The 19,436-nt window shown below is 40.7% G+C and overlaps 1 protein-coding gene and 1 long non-coding RNA gene across 2 annotated transcripts in view; one reads left to right on the top strand and one right to left on the bottom strand.

The window, feature by feature from the left end:
* The first annotated feature begins 12,490 nt into the window (after positions 1-12,490).
* CDH2 (cadherin 2) overlaps positions 12,491-19,436 on the top strand; it is a 266,200-nt gene continuing 259,254 nt past the window's right edge. Inside the window, exon 1 of the mRNA XM_007487574.2 lies at positions 12,491-12,623. Within this exon, the coding sequence (XP_007487636.1) occupies positions 12,555-12,623 (69 nt within the window). The 5' untranslated portion in view covers positions 12,491-12,554. The remainder of the gene's footprint in view (positions 12,624-19,436) is intronic.
* On the bottom strand, positions 12,675-14,551 carry LOC130458394 (uncharacterized). The gene is made up of 3 exons (XR_008917698.1): positions 13,867-14,551; positions 13,321-13,348; positions 12,675-13,104 (listed from the first exon to the last, which is right to left on the bottom strand). It is a non-coding gene; the product is annotated as an uncharacterized LOC130458394 (long non-coding RNA).

Raw genomic sequence — 19,436 nt, 5'->3', positions numbered from 1 at the left:
ATCCTGCAAAACTTATCTTCTGCTTTTGTGAGGGCTCCTACCTCACTGGCTTCATTTGTTCTCTCTGATGGTTTAATAAGCACTCTAGGAATTTCACCTCTTCCTTCTAAAATTGGCTCTTTTCCAGCTTGGCAAATAGCCAATGATGGTAAAGGAGAAGTGTTAGAACAAACCATGGACCAATTCATTAGGTTAGGCAGTGTTTCTAGAGTAGATCAAAATGTCATCAAGATAAAAGGTCTAATAGGTCTTAGAAGATGGACTTTATGATATTCTGAAATCTGCGTCTACAGAGCACAAAACAGTTGGCAGAATCTATTTAGATAAGTTTTAACAGAGTCAAAATGCCATTTTCTCTTCATATGTCTTTTTTGTATCTAGATTGTTTTACAAATTCCTTTAGGTTCAAATGATAAATGCCATTGTTCCAGTTAATTTTTTAAAAAGAAGATTGGATTTTTGGCATCAGCTACTGTAATAGCTCCTAAGATGTAATTGGCAAAATTCCAATCCTGCTTCCTCTTTCTAGACCACTTCAAAGTAAGAGTCTTACCCTTTCCCTTTTCGTTTTGGGTGGCATATAGTGAATCACACAGAATGAGAAGACATGGATGAATTACAGAGATCATCATATTTTCCTCCAAACTAGACCATCTTCCAAAACTCCCTATTATTGTTGATGGCACCAGCATTTCTTCTCACCTAGCTTTTTACAACTTTGATGTCATCTTTGGCTTTTCACTTTCCCCCATCCCAACTGCACGAAGTTCCTTTTTTACCAAAGGGCCTTTGAAAATAAACCTAATGGATGATATGAGATCAAAATCATCAGTATATTCTGATCTCATGATTAATTAGAGTTATATCCAAGGAAAAGATACTTCTTTCTCATCCTTAGGCAGAGAGAAAAATGGAGATTTCTGAATAAAAGAGAACTAAGTAACAAACTTTGGGCAGGTGGGTGCACAGTGGATATAGTGCCAAGCCTAGAGTCAGAAGATTAGAGTTCAAATGTGGCCTCAGATGCTATATAATCCTACACAAGTCAAACTGCTTGCCTCAATTTCCTCAATTATAAAATGAAATGGAGAAGGAACTGGCAAACCACTCAAATATCTATGCCAACAAAATCCCAAAAGGAGTCATGAAGACTGAAAAAGTAATATATTTTGGGGTCAACAGCATTCATTAAGGCTTGCTATGGACTAGGTACTGTGAAAGGAATGCAAATACAAGCAGAAAGAATGTACTAACTCTCAAGAACCTTACATTCTAAAGGGAGAAGACAAAGTAGAAAAAGAAGCTTAAGGGACCATACCACCTGGCATTTTAAAGCTTCCTCTGAGGGGAGAGAAGCTTTAAGGTAGGAAGATAGAGACAGGTGTGACAAGGAAATCACTTTAAAAGACTGATATATATATATTAATTTAAGGTCGCCAAGGAATTCAGCTATGTAATTCCTAAATGAAAACTCAAATCAGCCGTCAGCCTTTTATAGAGTTTAATTACAAACAGGAGGAAGAAAGGAATTAGAGATAGAGAGAGAGAAAGGGGAGAGAAGGGAATAGGGCTTAAATACCCCTTCTGTTTAGGCTGGGCCAAAAGGCCCAAGCCCTTAGATAGCTGGGGCAAAGAAAAGAGATCAGTCCCTATTACTCACGTGACCAAAATGGAGAAACAGTCTCAAAGGCCCCCACCTTCAGCTTCCTTCAGAGCAAGCTTCTCAGAGCACACAGGATAGAAGTTTTAGATACCACAAGGGGGATAATGGAGTCAAATTAGAGATATGAGGTGGCAGGAATGAGTCTTTATTAATTTTCCATGAGCCACAGCTAAGCTCTGATCAAAGGACCCTTCCGAAGGCTTTTACCAGTCCAGAGATCCACACTTAATACCACACAGGTTGGAGAGATGAAAGAGAGATAGAGAAGATTTAAAGATGGAGCTTGGCCAGAGGCCAAGCTCCTGCCAGGACAGCCATCAGCTAGCCTGAAAGAGAGAGAGAGATAGAGGCGGAGCTTGCTGGGCTATATATAATCTTTGATATGCAAATATACACAGTACATAGGGATGATTCTCATTGGTTAATGACAAGGTATAGGTGTGGTTTCTCTTAACCAGGTGAGCACAAAGAAACCTGTGTTCCTGCCTAACCTGGGGGAAGCTGGGGTCAAGGGTCAAAGGCTTTCCCAGCCATGTGCAATACTGAGCATGCTCAAGACTGAGCATGCTCTCTTCTAAGGCAATCTGTACATACCAACTGTTCCCCTTGCCCATAGCTAGGGGTGGACTGCTACACATTTGTAGAGAAAATCTGGAGAATCAGGAGTGGAATACAAAGAGATATGGCCGGTCTGGGTGCTTCTCTGTACAAATGGAGGTTCTGGCCCATCAGAGGAAGGCGCCACAGAAAGATTGGACTTCCAGTGAGAGAAGGCCCAGGGCTGAAGGAAATTCCAGGTTAAGGAGGCTGATGTGGCATAAGAAACCAAGGCTAAAAGTGGAGCCCAGAGAAGAAGTAGAGGCTAGACATCATCTCTCATGAATGAGAGAAGAGGGGAGGATCAGAGATTGTCCATTTCCATTACCAAAAATTCTCTAGATGGCAAATATTGGGAAGAGAAGGGGAAAGATTATGTGTTCTGTATTCAAGAACAAAAGTGGAGAAATCCCTACCTTCATATTTCCTAAATTATTTTGGCACACTCCCCATTAATGTCTTTTTTTTAAGTCTGTTCATATTCTTCACTGATCATTTGTGTGAAAAAAAGAGAAGCTAGTTTCTCTAAGATATCATTTAGTGTGTATATCTATATCTTTGTGGTGCAGTGGATAGAACACTAGGCCTGGAGTCAGGAAGAGTCATCTTACTGAGTCCAAATCTGACCTCAGACACTTACTAGCTATATGACCCTAAGCAAGTTTCTATTTGCCTCAGTTTTCTCATATGTAACATGAGCTGGAGAAGGAAATGGCAAACTACTTCAATATCTTTGCCAGGAAATCCCAAATAACATCATAAAAAGATGGACATGACTGATTTAAATGAATGACTATGTGTCTTTGGGGGCATTCAATGATATAGTAGAGTGGACAATTTTAGTTAGCTATATGGAAAAAAGACAAGAAAATGTTCTTTCTAAATTTCTAGGGGCTGTTACTAGCTGGAGGCTTGAAAGGAGCCAGAGACCTTTATTGAAATCATAACATTAAATTCTCCAAAAGTAGCCATCAAAATGAATCAAGGTCACCTAGGATTCCCTTGGATAAAGGAAAAAGAGCCAACAGTGTGGTGGGAGGAGATGTGGTAAGTGGAAGCAGGAGTTGTTACCTTTGGAGGAAGTTGCCTTAGGTGTCTCAGATGTCTCTCTATTTAAGAAAACTCAGACTTCTCACCCTCAGAGGGAGGTAATTAGAGAGAAAGATCACAATTTAGGAAAAGACAGAGATGGAAGAAGAGTGGCTCTGCTCATTAGTACAAGAACCTTCTACCTCACACAGCTGTTGGACAAATGAGTTGCCAAATTTTGTTTCTGTTTCCACATTTTTCACATCTGTTCCCTTACAGCCATTCACATCGCTACCAACACAATTCAGGCCCATGTCACCTCTTGCCTGTTCTACTACAATAGTCTCCAAATTTTTCTCCTTGTCAAATATTTTTCCTTACTCCAATCCATTCTCAGCATAGCTATCAAAATGATTTTTCTGAAATAAAGGTCTGAACATGTCACTTTCCTAATCAGTAAACCCCTGTGGCTTCCTTTTAACTAGATTAAATATGATTTTTTCCTTATCTCATCCTTTTTAACTTTCTATTTTTTGTGTGTAAATTGTGTAGTGTTTATAATTATTAGTATATAGAACATAGAGATAATTAGGAAATAAGTAAATAAAGTGCTAGGTAAATATGCTGAATTTTTTTACTGATTGGAGACATGATCAAAAAAATTTGAGAGTGTTGTTATGAATGTCTAAGTATAGTATCTTTAAGTATGACTAAGATACATTTAACTAAAAACAATATGCTTGAGATATTTAAGGAAGGGAAATGAAAAACACATTAAAATGTAAGCTATAACAAACTATTTGGTGGTATGTTGATTATGTCACATCAAAGTATGATTGATCTTTTGACATTAAGCCAAATAAGCTTCAAACAATAATAGAACACATAGCTTTATGCCTTAGCATTATATATCTCTCTGTTATATTTCTCTGATGAGCAATATGCTTTGTAGAAATTATTTCCTAGGGTCACACCATATGCCCTCTTTCAAGGTAGTCATTACATATCTATTATATAGCTTGGAAAAAAGTTGTTCAGTGTTTTGTTCAAGATTATAACGACAGTGTAGGCCCTGGGAATAGAACCAAGGACTGTTCATTCCATGGTCAATGTTATCTGTCCTTGCACTAACTTTAAACTAGGAAAAGTTACATTTAAGCCAAATACTAGACACAGTTACTTTTTGCTCTTTATTGAACTTGGATACCTGTGTTTCAGAAACAAAGGTCTTCAAAAGTTTTTCCAAGCCAGAATCATGTTTATAAAGAGGAGATTAAAATAAATAAAATTTTGGCAGTTCTAGAAGTTAACTCATTTTTCAGTGTTATTTTTTTCTTTCTGTAAAGTGCTTCACAATTATAGACTTTAATAAACTTAATTCTGTAATATTTAATTATGTTAAATTAAGATACATGTTCTAGACCAGTGATGGCAAACCTTTTAGACACCGTGTGCCATGCCCTGCCCCACCAGACTGGGTGCTGTGCCCCCCTTTCCCCAGATAGGGGTGGGAGACAGGGAGGGGAGAGGCCCAGGAGTTGTGCTTAGGGGAGGAAATAAATTCTTCTATTGGGCTGCTGGGCAGAGGGTTGAAGTGTGTAGTGGAGAGTGGAGGAGGGGAGCAGCTCTGCCTGAGTCCCTCTGCCTTTCTAGTAACTAACGTTGGCAGGCAATGGGGTGCCTGCCCACAGTGAGGTCCCTGACTGTCATCTTTGGCACATGTGCCATAGGTTCACCATTCTGTCCTAAACTAGCATGAATACAGTGAAGAGTCATCCTGGAACAGTGGAGAAAAAGAGGTTAATTTTTCAGTCAAAAGATTTGGGAATCCCAGCTCTGTCACTGAATACTTGTATGTCTTTGGACTATGCACTTAACCTCTCTGGACCTCAGTTTTCTCATTTGTAAAATGAAGGCATTGAACCAGATTATTTTGCAGATTCTATAAAAAGAGTAGGTTATACCAGGTGATCCCAAGGGTTATTTCTGATATCATGGTGGAACTCTATGAGGATCTCTTTGCTGAGACACTAGTAATAGTTCCTCAAGTGTATCTGGTCTTAAGCAATCACTGGTTAAGATTATTCTGCAAACACTGCCCTAGAACTAAATATTGGAAATATATGATAGAATCAGAATGTTTCAGATCTGCAGCAATACTTATTTAATTACTAGTAAAGACTTCATGAAAATCATGTCTGAATTCTTTCTTCTGTGTCTAGTTAGGGATTCTAAGAAGTGAATTACTTTAGAAAACTCTTATTTGGCAACTTTCAGATATGAGAGAATTTATACATTACTTCTTACTAATGTAGGGATTTGGATTATTTTTTTGTTTAGGTAGGCATCTGATTTCTGTACTGCCTTTGTGGTATTACAGTATAGTGATTTAAACTTTTGGTTTAAAGTCCAAGATTTAAACTTTTAAACTTGTTTTTAAGCTCCATACAAATCCAGTCCCAGACATTTACTAAGTGAGACCCTGGGCAAGTTACTTGCCCTCTGTTTGCCTTAGTTTCTTCATCTGTAAAATGGAGATTTTAATATTGCTATATCCAATTACTGAGTTGTAAAGATAAAATGAAAACATTTTTGTAAAGTATCTAAAAGATACGTAAATCCTACATATTACTATTATTAATTTGGAGAGTTAAATTTTTCCCCAAAATTAATTTGGAAATTTGTCATATAGGGTCTTCTATGTTACTTCTATGTTACAAGCTAATAACCTGTGCCATTTTAATTCTGAAGCACTGAGACAAAAATTGGCCATATATAGGGGAAGGGAATAAATATTTATATGGGGTGTACTTTGTGCTGGGTGCAATCCTTACAACAATCCAGACAAGTAGGTGCTATTATATGTATTTTACATTTAAGGAAACTCAAGCAAACGCAGGTGAAAGAGAAAGAGAGAGACAGACAAAGAGAGATGAATATATGAACTCTATGTGTACATATACACATATAATGTTTATAATTTTGTTATTTTAATAAGAGAATTAGGAATGCCATCTCCAAATATGAAAAAATACAAACAACTCTTCCCGATTATAGGAACTACAAATTGGATATATCTAATCTTATTTTTTCATTTTCTTTCAGTTTTTTACCTACAAAAGCACTAGCTAATATGCTTAAACATTAAAGTGCAGGGATATAAGTTCATTAAAAAGATGAGATTTTAATCTAGCATTAGGCCTACATATACACAGTGAAATGTTATAGCAATCCTTTCCTCATTTTATATATTTATTATCATTATAGTATTAAAATGCTTAGGAAATCATCAAAAATCTTCATAGGCAGTTCCAAGTTTAACGCAATCACTAAATCCTGCTACTGTACTTTGCAAGCATACAGAATTAAGCAGTACACTAATGGGATAGAAAATTGAAAACCCTGGGCAAGATCTTTTGACTGAATAAATTACTTAGGCTCTTTGGAGATGAAATGGGATAGAGGGAATGGTAGTAGGGTGGCCAGAGTCATTGACGTAGTTTAGAAGCCCATTTATTGTTGTTCACTGGTATCTGCATTTGGAGTTTTCTTGGCAAAGATAATGAAGTAGTTTGCCATTTCCTTCCCTGGATCTTTTTTTTTTTTGGATGAGGAAACTGAGATAAAAAGGATTAAGTGCCTTGAATAGGGTCATCCAGCGAGTGTCTGAGGCTAGACTTGCACAAACCTTCCTGACTCTCTTTGGCCTGTTGGTCTAAACTGAAGTATTATGATAAACTTAGATTTTGGTGCACCAGACATAAACTATCTTTAGGGTAGAATGATAGGAGGGAGTATGGGCTACTGGATTTAGTACCTTTCCAATAGTATTTTTTTTTAAGGGCAGAGATTGTTCTCGTTTTATCTTTGTATTTCTGATCTGGCATTTACAAATGTTTGTTAATTGAATGACCTGAAGCACTTGATGTTCTCTAGTCCTGAAATAGGAGAGTAAAACAGTTACAAAATCAAAACTTGAAAAGGGATCATAAACCTAGAACTGGAAGGGCCTGAATCATCTGATCTTTGACTTCTATCCCCATTACTGAATATTTTACAAAGAAGGAAACTGAGTCTCAGAGAAGTTAAGTAGTTTGTCTAAGATCCCATAACCAGCATATAGGCATGCTAGGATTCAAACCCAGTGCCAGATCCAGTGTGAGACAAACAAAAGAAAGTGGCATACATATCTCTTGGCCAATCTCTGCTTGTTTCTGTTCCTAACCCCTCCCGGTCCCAATATTCTCATGTAAAGTGAAACCATGGGAGATTTGGTCACACTGGAAAGCAAGACGGATTTAAGATTCTGGTGTAAATTCCCTCACGGAGTCTCTGTAATAATTTACAATTCACTTCACCTCTTTGTACTGAACTTTGTCCTTTTGTACGACATGCTCTCTAAGGCCCCCTACAACCTTGGTTGTGTTGGTAAATGTTTAAAAACTCTCTCTCCTTCCCCTCCTCACTCCTAACAGTGCAAAGGAGACACTTTAAAGTTTAATATGCATTATTAGCAATTTTTATCACTTTTAGAGGTCTAAATAATCAACAAAACAATAAATAAATGAAGTCCTGATTTGTATTGCTGAGGTGTAAATGCTCACACAGAAAATTTAAGGATCTACTCTTGATGTTCTTTACAACTGAGAGTCAAAGGGCCCTTTTCCTTTTGGTGTTTATTTATTTTGGGCTTTATTCCCAGGGCCTAGCAAGTGGTAGGATCTTAATAAATATTTGGGGAATTGAATTCACCAAACATCAGGTATAACTGTTTGGCTTGCTAATGGTGGGAGAGAAGTTACAGACAGAGTATGGTACAATTTGGGACATCTGCCTCCCTGAATCACTGCCCGACTATTCCAGAGTGTGATGTAATGAGTACTGGCCTGGAAGTCAGAAGGCCACTAATGAGTCATATGACTCTGGTCATTTCCCCTCTCCTGCATTCACTCTTCTTGTCTGCAAAGCAAAATACTTGGCCTACATGACCTACATAGTCTCTTCCATGTAAAGCACTGGGCCTGGAGTCTGGGAGACCCGAGTTCCAATTCAGCTTAGACCCTTAGAACTGTATGACTCTGGGCAAGCATGCTACTTGCCCCTTTGTTCTCATCACTAAAACAGGGATTCCCTCCCTGCCCCCCCCCCCAGGTTATGGTGATGATAAAATGAGTTTTTACAAATTACAAATGAAAATTTGTAAAACATTTTTACAAACTTAAAAGCACTCTAGAAATACTAGCTATTATTATTTTCATTCTATATTGTCCTACAATGGGGCAGTGATTTCAATCACCCTAAGGACAGATGGCTTCCATTGTCGGTTTTTAAGTTGGCCTCAGGTACAAGCAGCTGCTAAAAACCTGAGTGTTTAATAACCACCTGTACCCAGCAATTAATGGTCCTACTAAATAATACTAAGCGATTTAGATTTAAAACCAGGACTGTTTCTGACATGCATTCAGATTATAACAAGTTTCATTCACCACTAGATCTGCTCTCATTAAACATCAAATAGTTGTACAAAGGAGGATTTTAGAGGTTAGGCATTCCCCTGATCAAAGGCTCACCCAATGGCAGATTAGCTAGGCTGGGCTGATCATGTGATCCCAATGAAAGTCATTAGGCTACCAAAATAGTTCAGGTCTGGTGAACTATAGAGGGTAATCTCAGACAAGTTGGGCAGTGTCCTTCCTACTTCTCACTGCTGCAAGCCTAAGTTTGTTAGAACTATAGACTCTTAGTTGACTGATAGGAAGAGGCAGAATTTTAAGAGTTTAATGTAAAAAGGTCTTGGTGTCTGTTAAGGCTGGGGATGATGGAATGAGGAGAAAGCACTAGCAAGCTGCAATAAGCTGTAGTCACCCAGAGTAAAAGAGATTTGATTTAAGGACTAGAATAGGAACAAAAAAAGACAACACATTCCATTGGCTTCCTTAAGCCCCTGCTGGGGACTTTTCTCAAAGGACTGAGCTATTTGTCTAACTGGGATAATGAGGCCTGCTCATCCCACTTTAGGTCTTTTAAAATCTATTTCCTAGAAATAGGAACTAACTCTCCTGGCAACATTTTGGAATCAAAAGGACAACCAGTGATATTCTCAAATGGCTATGTGTACATCTTGTTATTATGTAAAACTAAATTTATGAGAGCCAGGGTCTGGAAGACCTGGCTTGCAGTCTGGCCCTTCAAAGAGGTCTAGATGACTGTGGGCAACGTCAGAACCTCTCAGTGTCCCCAGGCAGCTCTCTGAAATGAGGATGCTTGCTTAATCTGGGCTTTTATGAATTAGAATGGGAAAAACACATTTATAACTTGATTTTGTTGTAATTGATTTCCTTTGTAATTCTGTCCATGACATACACAAAAGAATTTATAAAAATCCTTGCTCTAAGACTATAAACCAAAGAAGACACTTTTCCAGGTGGGGAATCAGATGGGTCAGAAAAGTTACTGCTTTGTCTCCCATTACTCCTCAAGAAGCCTAACCAGGATTCTAACCAAGATCTGTCTCTAACTCCAAAATTCAAACCACTCACTAAAGCAAGCGCCTCTCTAAACACCCAGAAGGAATGTTTCAGTGGTATTCATTTTTAAGAACAATTGTCTGGAATATTCGCATTGGGGTCTACAAGTGAATTTACCTAGGGTGGTGGGTGGAAACCACACACACAAAGAGAAGATAGCACTCCCAAGTATTGCATCACCAGTTTAACTTTTAACTTTTAAATTTCATTTAGATAACCTCACAGACCACGTTTAAGTTTTATTTTTTTAAAAGGCCAATAGGTAAGATAAAAAAAAATAGCTTTAAGATGACTCAATTTATTTTAAACAAAACTAAATACATCTTTCTATTAATATTAAAGGTGATAGGTGTGAAATGATACTTTATTTAAATTATAGCACTATAAATTAGTAGTGACTACAGGTTTGTCATCGTTCCTAAGTGGCAGTAGACTGAAATAAAACAAATAATAATAATAATAAAGAGAAGACTTTCGGTTCTCTGGAGAAATGGGAAACAAATGCTAAAATCATCCCAGACTACACCGAATGTGAATGTTCCAAATGTCTATGGAAACCTTAATAACAATCAGCAGCAATTCTCCCAATGAAACGCAGCCTAAAAAGTTTGCAAAATTCAAACTTATCAAGTCTCCACCTCAAGGCCTCTAGACCGCTTTGAAGAAAGAGGAGGGAAAACTCATTTTGGGCGCCGTATATTGATTTCTCTTTCTCCTCTAGGTTAGACAGCCCAGGGACTGTGAAAGTCCCTTTTTGTAGTTGGGAGTCCATGTCATATATTTGCTTACAAACAAATAAGCATTCGGAAACATTAAACTAGTCACCCTCTATTAAAATAAAAACCAAAACAAAATACGCGCAACCTTCCCCCCCAACAGATGCCAAAAAAAACTTCCACTGTTCCAGTATTTCTCCGGGTAGGTGCTTGGAGAGGTGTAAAAGCCAACCCTGAGCCTAAGCCTAAACCGCAGCCGCTGCCTACAATCTCCCCTCCCAGCAGGTGGCTCATTGCAATCGCCACAGACAACAATGGCCAAGATTGGTTTTGCACCGGCCTGTAGTTTGCAGTGTTCCTCCCTCCCCCATAAATAACAGACCTAGAAAGAATTACAAAAAGGGAGGGAGGTGCGTACATTAGGTTACCAAGGAAGCTTTTCTCTCTTCCCCAAATTCCTTAGACTCCGTTTTAAATACAATAGCCCCGTGAGACAAAACAAACCAAGTTACGGCGCAAGTTTTATTTGATTTTTGCAAGCCTGGCTCCGGGCCGATGCTCTCTCTTCTATCACCCCCCCCCTCTGCCCGTAGCAAAAAAGAAAAGGAAAAAGAAAAAGGAAAAAAAAAAACACCCCGGCGTTGTTATGCCGGAGGTGTGGGCGGCTGCTGTTGATCCGGGCTGGGCTACTGCTGCTGATTGTTGGTCTCCTATTGGCCGCGCAGCCGGCAGGGAGAATCAGCCAAGGGAGGGGTGGGGGTGGGGGGAGAAGAGCAGGAGGGAGGGGGAGACAGAGAGAAAGAGAAGCTGGAAGCGGCAGTAACAGCAGCCTGGCATAAGGGGAAGACGCAGGCAGTGGGGCTTGGTATTGTGATCCTCCTAGAAGCGGAGTTCGCAGGGAGTGCGTGGATGTGTGTGTGGTAGGGGGAGGGGAGCAGGGGAGGTTCGGGGGAGGAGGAGGAGGAGGATCTAGAAGCTGGGAGGAGGAGGAGGAGGAGGAGGAGGGAGCGAGAGCGTGAGAGTGAGCAATAGAGAAAGTGAAGGAGAAGGTAGGCAGTCTTAGGGGCGAGTATGCAGCAGCAGCAGTAGCAGCAGCGCTAGCGGGGTTTTGCCAGGGTTGTATCCCTCTCCTCTCCCAGGGTCGCTTTGAGAGAGAGAAAAAAAAAATATCCTGGAACTCGCAGGGGAAGGGGGTGGGGGGAAAGGAAAGGGAGAAGCCAAATAAGTCGCCCCGCACCCAGGAAGAGACTTGACATCCGACGGCGCGGAGGAGGAAGACCACGGCGCACCAACCCCTAGGTTCTACTACTACTTACTGCCCTTTGTACTCGCTGCTCCACCGCCCCCCGGGCCCTAAAATCCCTCCCGGCTTGGCTTGCCTCTCCCTCTCCATTTTAACTGCACAGGGGAACAGTGAAGAGAGGGTACCCAGAGAGGGAAAAAAAAAAGAAAAAGAAATCTGGCGTGACGGAGCAGCCTGGGAACGCAGTCAGCCCGGCTGCTTTCTCCGCATCCTAAAGAAGCAAAAGAAGGGAGGGGAAGCTCGTTGGAAAGCGGGGCCGGAGGGGGACCGTTGCGGCCGCCGCCGCTGCTTCACATCCCTGCGGTCGCCAGAGCGGGAGAGGAGCCGGCTCCGCTGCTCGGCTCCTGCTGCTGCTGCTGCCGCCGCCGCTGTCGCTGCCTCTACACGCACACACGGGCACACGCAGATCCACCTCCCTGCATCCATCCCCTTGATCTCTCGGTCTGTTTTATTACTCCTGGTGCGAGTCCCGCGGACTCTTCGCTCCGCTATTTGTCATCATCTCTCTCTCTCCATTGGCGGGGAGGAGAGGTTGAGAAAGAAAGGGGGGTTGGGGGTGGGGAAGGGAGAGGGGGAGGGTTGCGTGTGTGTGTGTGTATGTGTGTGTGGAAAACTGCCTGGAGTCGTCTCTCTCTCCGCTGCTGCTGCTGCTGCCGCCGCTACCGCTGCCGCTCCTGCTGCCGCCGCCTCCGGCTCCTCCTCGGCCCCTCTTCGCCTCCATGTGCCGGATAGCAGGAGCGCCGCGGACCCTGCTGCCGCTGCTAGCGCTGCTGGCGGCCCTGCATCAGGTAAAGGACGCCTGGGGCGGACAGGCCGGCTGGCCCAGGGTCGGACTAGGGGATGGGGACGGAAGGAGGGTGGGGTGTGGGCGGGTGGAGACTCTGGGTCCCTTTGTTCCCCCGCACTGCTGCTCCGGTGCAGGGAGATGCACCCGGGAAGGAGTGGGAGGGACGGGGGTTGCTGCACCACGGCTGTAGCCAGCAAGGGGGAAGCTGTGAGTGCGGCCCGGGGAAAAGGAGAAGGTGGATCTGGGGCAGGGGGTTGTGGGCAGACAGAGCAGGTTGCTTGCAGGCACTGTTTTGGCAGTGCCCGGGAGGGGGGGGGGGTTGAAGCAGGTCACCGGGGCGCCTCTCTGGGGACTAGGGGATCTTCAGGAAAAAAACGCTAGGATTGTTGTTAGTTGGGGAATTTCCATGTATTTACCATTTTCTGCTTTATAGCCCTCTTCTACTTTGCTTCATTTGTATTTGTTTGTCTTGTTCTGGTTCTCTGAAAATGGGGTGGGTACTTTGTGGTAGGGATTCCCCAGCTTCTCTTCTGCGCCCCCCCCCCTTCCCATCTTTGCTCTCTATGTCTGGGATTCAGAAGAGCAGCGGCACTTGCCTCTACTCTGACCCACAACCATCCCTGTGCCCAGAGCAGCCTCCACCCTTCTTCAGCTTGATTTATCCCCGCAGAGTTGTCTTCAGTACTCTTTTCACTTACTCGGGCAATTTCTCTTGTCCATCTTTCCCTAGGAAAAAAACAAACAAACAAAAAAAACAAACTCGCACCCATGTCCATCTTTAATCCTCGCAAACCTTGCTCAGTCAGGGAAGGGATAATAGGTCCCGTCGCAGTTCCCTAATCACCGGTCTCACCTTTCATCCGTTTGCTCTCTTTGCCTCCTTCCCACACACCTTTGCCAGTGGAAGACTGCGCTGACCTGTCCTTTGACTTATTCCCTCCTTCCCCCTCTAAATCCTTTAATTTTAGGACTTCACCTGCATTCTCCCCACGTGCCTCTATACTAGTGGGAAAGAGACCCAGAAGGTACCCCCCCCCTTCTGTGGGGTTTTCTCTAAGTCAGTAAACACCTGCTCTTCTCCCTATCCCCCTCCCAAGCTCTTTTTCTTGCTCTGTGGTTTGCCTTCTTAACTTCTCACCAGTCGTCGGACCACCCGCCTCTGGGTGCTTCTTTCTCTCCTGGTCTTGCTGGGCTTGCCTGGTCCCGTAAGACTGAGCTGCTCAGCCCGCCCCTCCCCACGGTACCTCTAATCCCATCCTGGGAATAGATAGCGTGCATCTGCCGCCTCCCAGGAGGCTTGTACTCCGACTCTCCGGCGCTGGATCCTCTAGCAGCCAAGCCAGGAGACTTGGGAAAGAAGAAAAGCTGGGTCTTGTTGCCCCTTACTCCTCCTGCCCCCACGTCCCAAGCAGTGATGTCCTGAGGCTGGATGTGGCTCCCCTGAAAGAAGGGGGCCGACTTCTTTCTGGGAAGCCGACCGAAAAGCTGCTTCCTTTGCACAAAGGGAAAGTCAGAACTGGGTGGGATTCCCCCAAGGTGTGTGTTGAGGGTGGGGAACAGCGCCGAAGGTTTGCTGTACTAGGACTGATGGTGCCGCTCTCACCTCTTAATGGTCTTTAAGGATTGGGGCAGAGAGGAGCTGTCTCCTCCGGGAATACCAGACTCGGAGGGGGCTGGGGAGCCCCGGTACTGAGTAGTCCGGGCATCCTCCCGCCCCTTCTCCATTTCTCTGGGGCAGGGGTGTTGCTGGCTATAGCTGCAGCCGCCCTCTAGAGGGGTGTGGGCTGGGTTTGTCTTTTGCAGAGTCTCTGTCCATGGTGCAGCTAGACCCGGGGCACTCAGTCCCGCCGCCTGCCTCTTTTCTTCCTCTGGTCCTTTGAGCCGTTTAGCCCAGTGCATTTCACATGCTTTTAGATCTTGATAGCCCCCTCCTTCTCTTTTCTTTCTCTTCGGTTTCTCCTTTTGTTCTTCCCTTCCAGTTTTCCTTTTCCCATCCTACTTGTGTTTTCTTCCCCACCTCCCCAGGTTCCCCAATAACGAGTGGAAGGATGAAGGAGTAGTTTTTATTAGACTAGTCAGTCAAAACTCGTCAGTTCCACATTTTTGTTCTCTGTGAATTCGGGGTGGGATTTCTTTTCATCTGGAAGTTTGGGTGGGGGGAGACCATTTGTTCTTGTCATTAAGCTGTTAAGAGGGGCTCCTAACAAACGGCTCCAGCACCCTACTTCTTCTAAAACCTAATTATTATCCATCCTTTTAAAATGGCATTTGTCTAGAGATATATTCTTGGAGAAGAAAAGTAGCTTGGGATTGGAGAGACAAAATTAACTTCCCTCATATTTCAGATTGTTGGAGTTACTTGATTGTTAGACTGAAGACTTTGAAGTTTTGTTTTTTTAAAGCTTTCTATATATTTAGTCATCCATGAACTCTTTTTTAAATCTATTTACAGAGTATTTTATACATATCCCCAGCATGAATTCCTGTAGTAAGGAACTCTTTTCAACTAATGTTTTATCTTAAATCAGTTTTAATTTAAAGCTAAGTGTGAAGTTAGGACAGGAAACTGGTCATGCTGATTTGTTTGTTGATAATTCACCATCTGGGGTATTGCTGAATATGTTATGGTTGGGGAAGTCATATTTCCTCTTTAAGGAAAAAAAACCTAGAATATCTTGCTTTCAGTGAGTTTTGTTATTAGTATATTTCAAAACTGGAAATTCTAGTTAGAACTACTTAAAATTATAGCTGAATCATAAGGTTAATTTTAAAGTCCATAGTTCATTTACCCATGACCTTAGTTTATTTTAAAAACACCATATGTAGTAAGCACTGCCTGTTGTAAGTAAAGGGTTCACTTAAAACTTTTCTCCATAGTATATTCAGTTGCTCAAAGTTTCAAATTTCTTGACTTCTGAAATTATCATTTGTGGTCTGTCATGTAAAACCATTCATAACATTTTTTCTGAAACTTCATTTGACAGTTTTGTAACTCATGAGAAGTTTAAGTCAGGCAATTAACATTGAGTTATTTGAAAGGTCATTAGGAATGGCAGTGTGCTCAGTTTATGCAACAGAAGTTTTAGGATCAGGTGGATCATGTGTATTTTGTGCATCTGAGATTAGAAATGGCTTTGTGCTAATGTTCTTTTTCATACACTAAAACAACAGCACTCTCTGTCAAGTGAGGGTGGCTTTGACACATAAATGAAACCGTAGCTAAAATTGTTATTTATTGAGGCTGGCCTGAGGATGCATTTGAAAAAAAAAAGTCCCTAAGTGTTAAATATTGAATGTGCCACCCACATTATCTTGGAATGAATGAATCACAGTAGGATATTTTTTTTTAAATGTGTTTATTGGTTAACTAAACCATATTTTATTTTTAAAAACCTTTTTACCTAAGTATTTGAGAGCTTTAACCATTCTAACAAGCATTCTTAGGGATTGCTTTTAAACACATATAAGTTTTTGTATTTTGTGACATTTGATTTCCACTTACCCTTCTTTAAAAATATGTAACATTACTGCTCATTTAGGGCACTGACAATTGCTTAAAGTAGGATCACATGTTGCTTATAGGTTAAGGGAAGCGTTAACTGGCTTCATTTCAAATATGATTTTCATTTAAATTTGTGATGAATTCTAAATAAGATTGTGATTACAAAAAATAAAAAATAATTCATGATTATATACATTTAAGACAGATTCAGTGACTAAGTTAAGAACCTCTTTTTCATCACTAGTTCTTCTCATAGTTTGAATTGCTTGGTTTTTTAAAAATTCAAATTGGTTTAGGAGGTAAATAAGTTTTTCTGAGATGTTTATTGAAATTTCTTTCTGTTGTTCCTTTGTTTTTCACCACAGCCCTATGTTGTGTCTTTTGTGATCTCTTTGGAAACATAAGTGTATAAACTAAAGATGATATTGTATGTTAGAAAAAGGACGTAGTTTCTTTTTATTATCAGCATATTTTTAGTTAGTCTTATGAAATAGTCACAGAAGAAGAGTCTGGAAGAACAAATCTAGAATATAATAAACTCATAGACCTTGAATATAAAATGTATATATTTACACTTTTCATTGATTTGTATGATATACATGCACATTTAAGGAAGTAAAATTAACTTGTACAAATAAGCATAAAATATTTTTCTCCCCTTTGGAGTCATGAATAGCTCTGCTCACTTTTTTCTTTGTCATATATGGACATTACATGTGGTGGAGCCTGAACTGCCTGGGACCAATTAAAAAAAAAAAACCCAACACATTAGAATTATATGGACGGTTTGGAGATAACTTTTAAAAGAGGAAAGTGTTTTAAAATGAAAACCAAATTAATTGCAAGCCTTGAAGTTATTTACTATATAGTGTCTTCTTCACTTCTGAGATTCACTTGTTTCCTCTAAGGAAATTTGAATTGTGATTAAAAGAGGAAACTTTTTAAACTGTTTCTATTTTGGAAGTATGCAGCTTGAAAATCTTTAGAAACATATTTCTGATGATAGTTCATTATATCTGCACTACCCTTCTTTTCTTTTCTTTTTTTTAATTGAAATTCCTAAATCTAGTGTTGTGACTCATTAAACTTTAGGATTTTTAATGAGGAAATGTCAAAAGACTTAAAGCAAAGTTAAGCTTGATTTAAAAATCTTTCTTCATTTAAAGTGACTCAAATCTTCAACCAATTTTCAGGAGGATATTCTTAAATTAGATTTAGTCTGATTAGCCATATACATAAGCTATGCCCTTTTTACCTGGGTAATATTATGTGTGTGCATATAATTTTGGCTCGAAACAAATAGTCATGTTTGAGCACAAAATTTTGGCCTATGACTGTTATCAACCAGAGGAGGCATCTAAAATTTTATTTTTATCCATTTAGTAAGCATTATAGACCATAACTTATAAACTATAAACTGTTTGAAGGAAACTTACTGGGTTAAGAATAATCAGGAAAACAAAGAGAAACAAAAACTAGTAATCCAGTGCCACCATTTGATGCTAAAATTCCAAATGTCAGGGTAACCAATTTTATTACAATTTTGTTTTATGTTTTTGTCTTATTTACAGAACTTAAAGTTAGATAATATAAGCAGGTATACTTCTTGTCTATTCTCTGCAAGGCCAGCCCCAGGTTAAGTCAACTTCCACATCTGCCAGGGTATCACTGTGCTCCCAATCATCTAGTTTGCAACCTGTCTGTCCTCTCTATTCTACTATTTTTAATCATTTGCCAAATATTATTGATTTTACACCTACAAATCTTTTTTTCTTTTAAAACTCGTATCCTGTGTCTTAGAATAATTACTTCTAATTGGTCCTAAGGCAGAAGAATGGTAAGGACTAGGCAATGGAGGTTAAGTGACTTGCCCAGGGTCACACAGCTGAGTCCATATTTGAACTCAAGACCTCCCATCTTTAAGGCCTAGTTCTTAGTCTACTGAGCCCCCTAGCTGCCCCTCTCCATACATCTTTATCATTCATAGCCTCTCTACTCACTATTCAGTTCAGTCTTCATCATCCTCTGGTTGGACCACCTCCAAATGGTTCTTTCTTCCTGATTCCAGGCTCTCCTCTCTCCAGTCGGATCCCAAAGTAATCTTTCTAAGGCTAAACCCCGACCAGGTTACTCCCTTGCTCATAAACTCAGGACTCCCCATTGCCTTTAGATAGAATACAAATTCCTTAGCCTGAAGTTTGAGACCTTTCCTAGATTGCATCTTACCTCCTTTTTAAGGGTTACTTTAGTTCTGTTGACTAAATTCTAGACAAAATGAATGAACAAATCTCTGAATTCAAGACTCACCCCTCCTGCTTTCAGATATATTTCCACAAATTATCCCCATACCTGGAATATACTCCTTCCTCACCTCAGATTTTCAGGGTCTTTGTCTTCCTCTGAAAGCTCATGTGCTCTACCACCTCCCCCATGAAGGTTCCTCATTCTTGTAATTGTTTCAGCTCTTTCCTCAGTTTACTCTTCATTCCATTTATATCCAGGAGGTATTTTCTCAGGAGACTAAAACTCTTTGAGGGTAGAAACTTTTTTTATTTTTGTCTTAATTCTAGTGCCTCCATAGTTCTCAAGCTCATTGTAGGGCCAAGTAGATGTTTGTTCTGTTTAATTGCTTTCTAATTAGTTCATCTGTGTGTGCTTTTTGGTGTCTTTTTTTTTTTCTGTTTATTTTAGCATACAGAAATTCTGGGGGAATAATGGATTCTTAGTAAATACTTTGAGTTGGGTCTGGGGCATCATCCCAGGTCAAGTTTAGGGGAATAAATTATTCTGGTCATATAGGCGGTGTGAAATAGTTCCTACCAGCCTGGGAGTCTAGAGATCTGGGTTCCAGTACTCCCTGTGCCAGTGGACTTGTGGACACATCACTCTTTTCTGGGTTTTACTATCCTCATCTGTAAAATGAGAGGTTTGGATTTTATAATCTTGAAGGAGGGAGGCTCTTATCAGATCTAAGATTCTCTAATTCATGGAAGGAAGCTTTAGTAGTAATTACTTAGGATAATACCTGCCATCTTTGTTGTTTATTGTAGACAGAGTAGATCTTTACTTTTGAACTTAAAAATGATTGGGATCTTTAAGTAAATCAGAAAAGATTTTAAAGAATAGCATAGTAACAAATCAAACATTCTGGACACTATTGGCAGCAATCACTTGCTAATCTTTGAACTTGGCAGTCTATCTCCTGCCCCCTTAATTTGCAAAACTATTTCCTCTCCCTATAATGGGTTTCCTCTTAGAATCTCTAACTTCCTCTGCTGGTGCCATTTATTCCTACTTAAGGCATTTCTTAAT

The sequence above is a fragment of the Monodelphis domestica genome, chromosome 3 (genome assembly GCF_027887165.1).
Source record: "Monodelphis domestica isolate mMonDom1 chromosome 3, mMonDom1.pri, whole genome shotgun sequence".
NCBI classification, from domain to species: domain Eukaryota; kingdom Metazoa; phylum Chordata; class Mammalia; order Didelphimorphia; family Didelphidae; genus Monodelphis; species Monodelphis domestica.
Note: the sequence above shows the minus strand (reverse complement) of the source record. Positions and strands in the feature narration are given on the sequence as shown.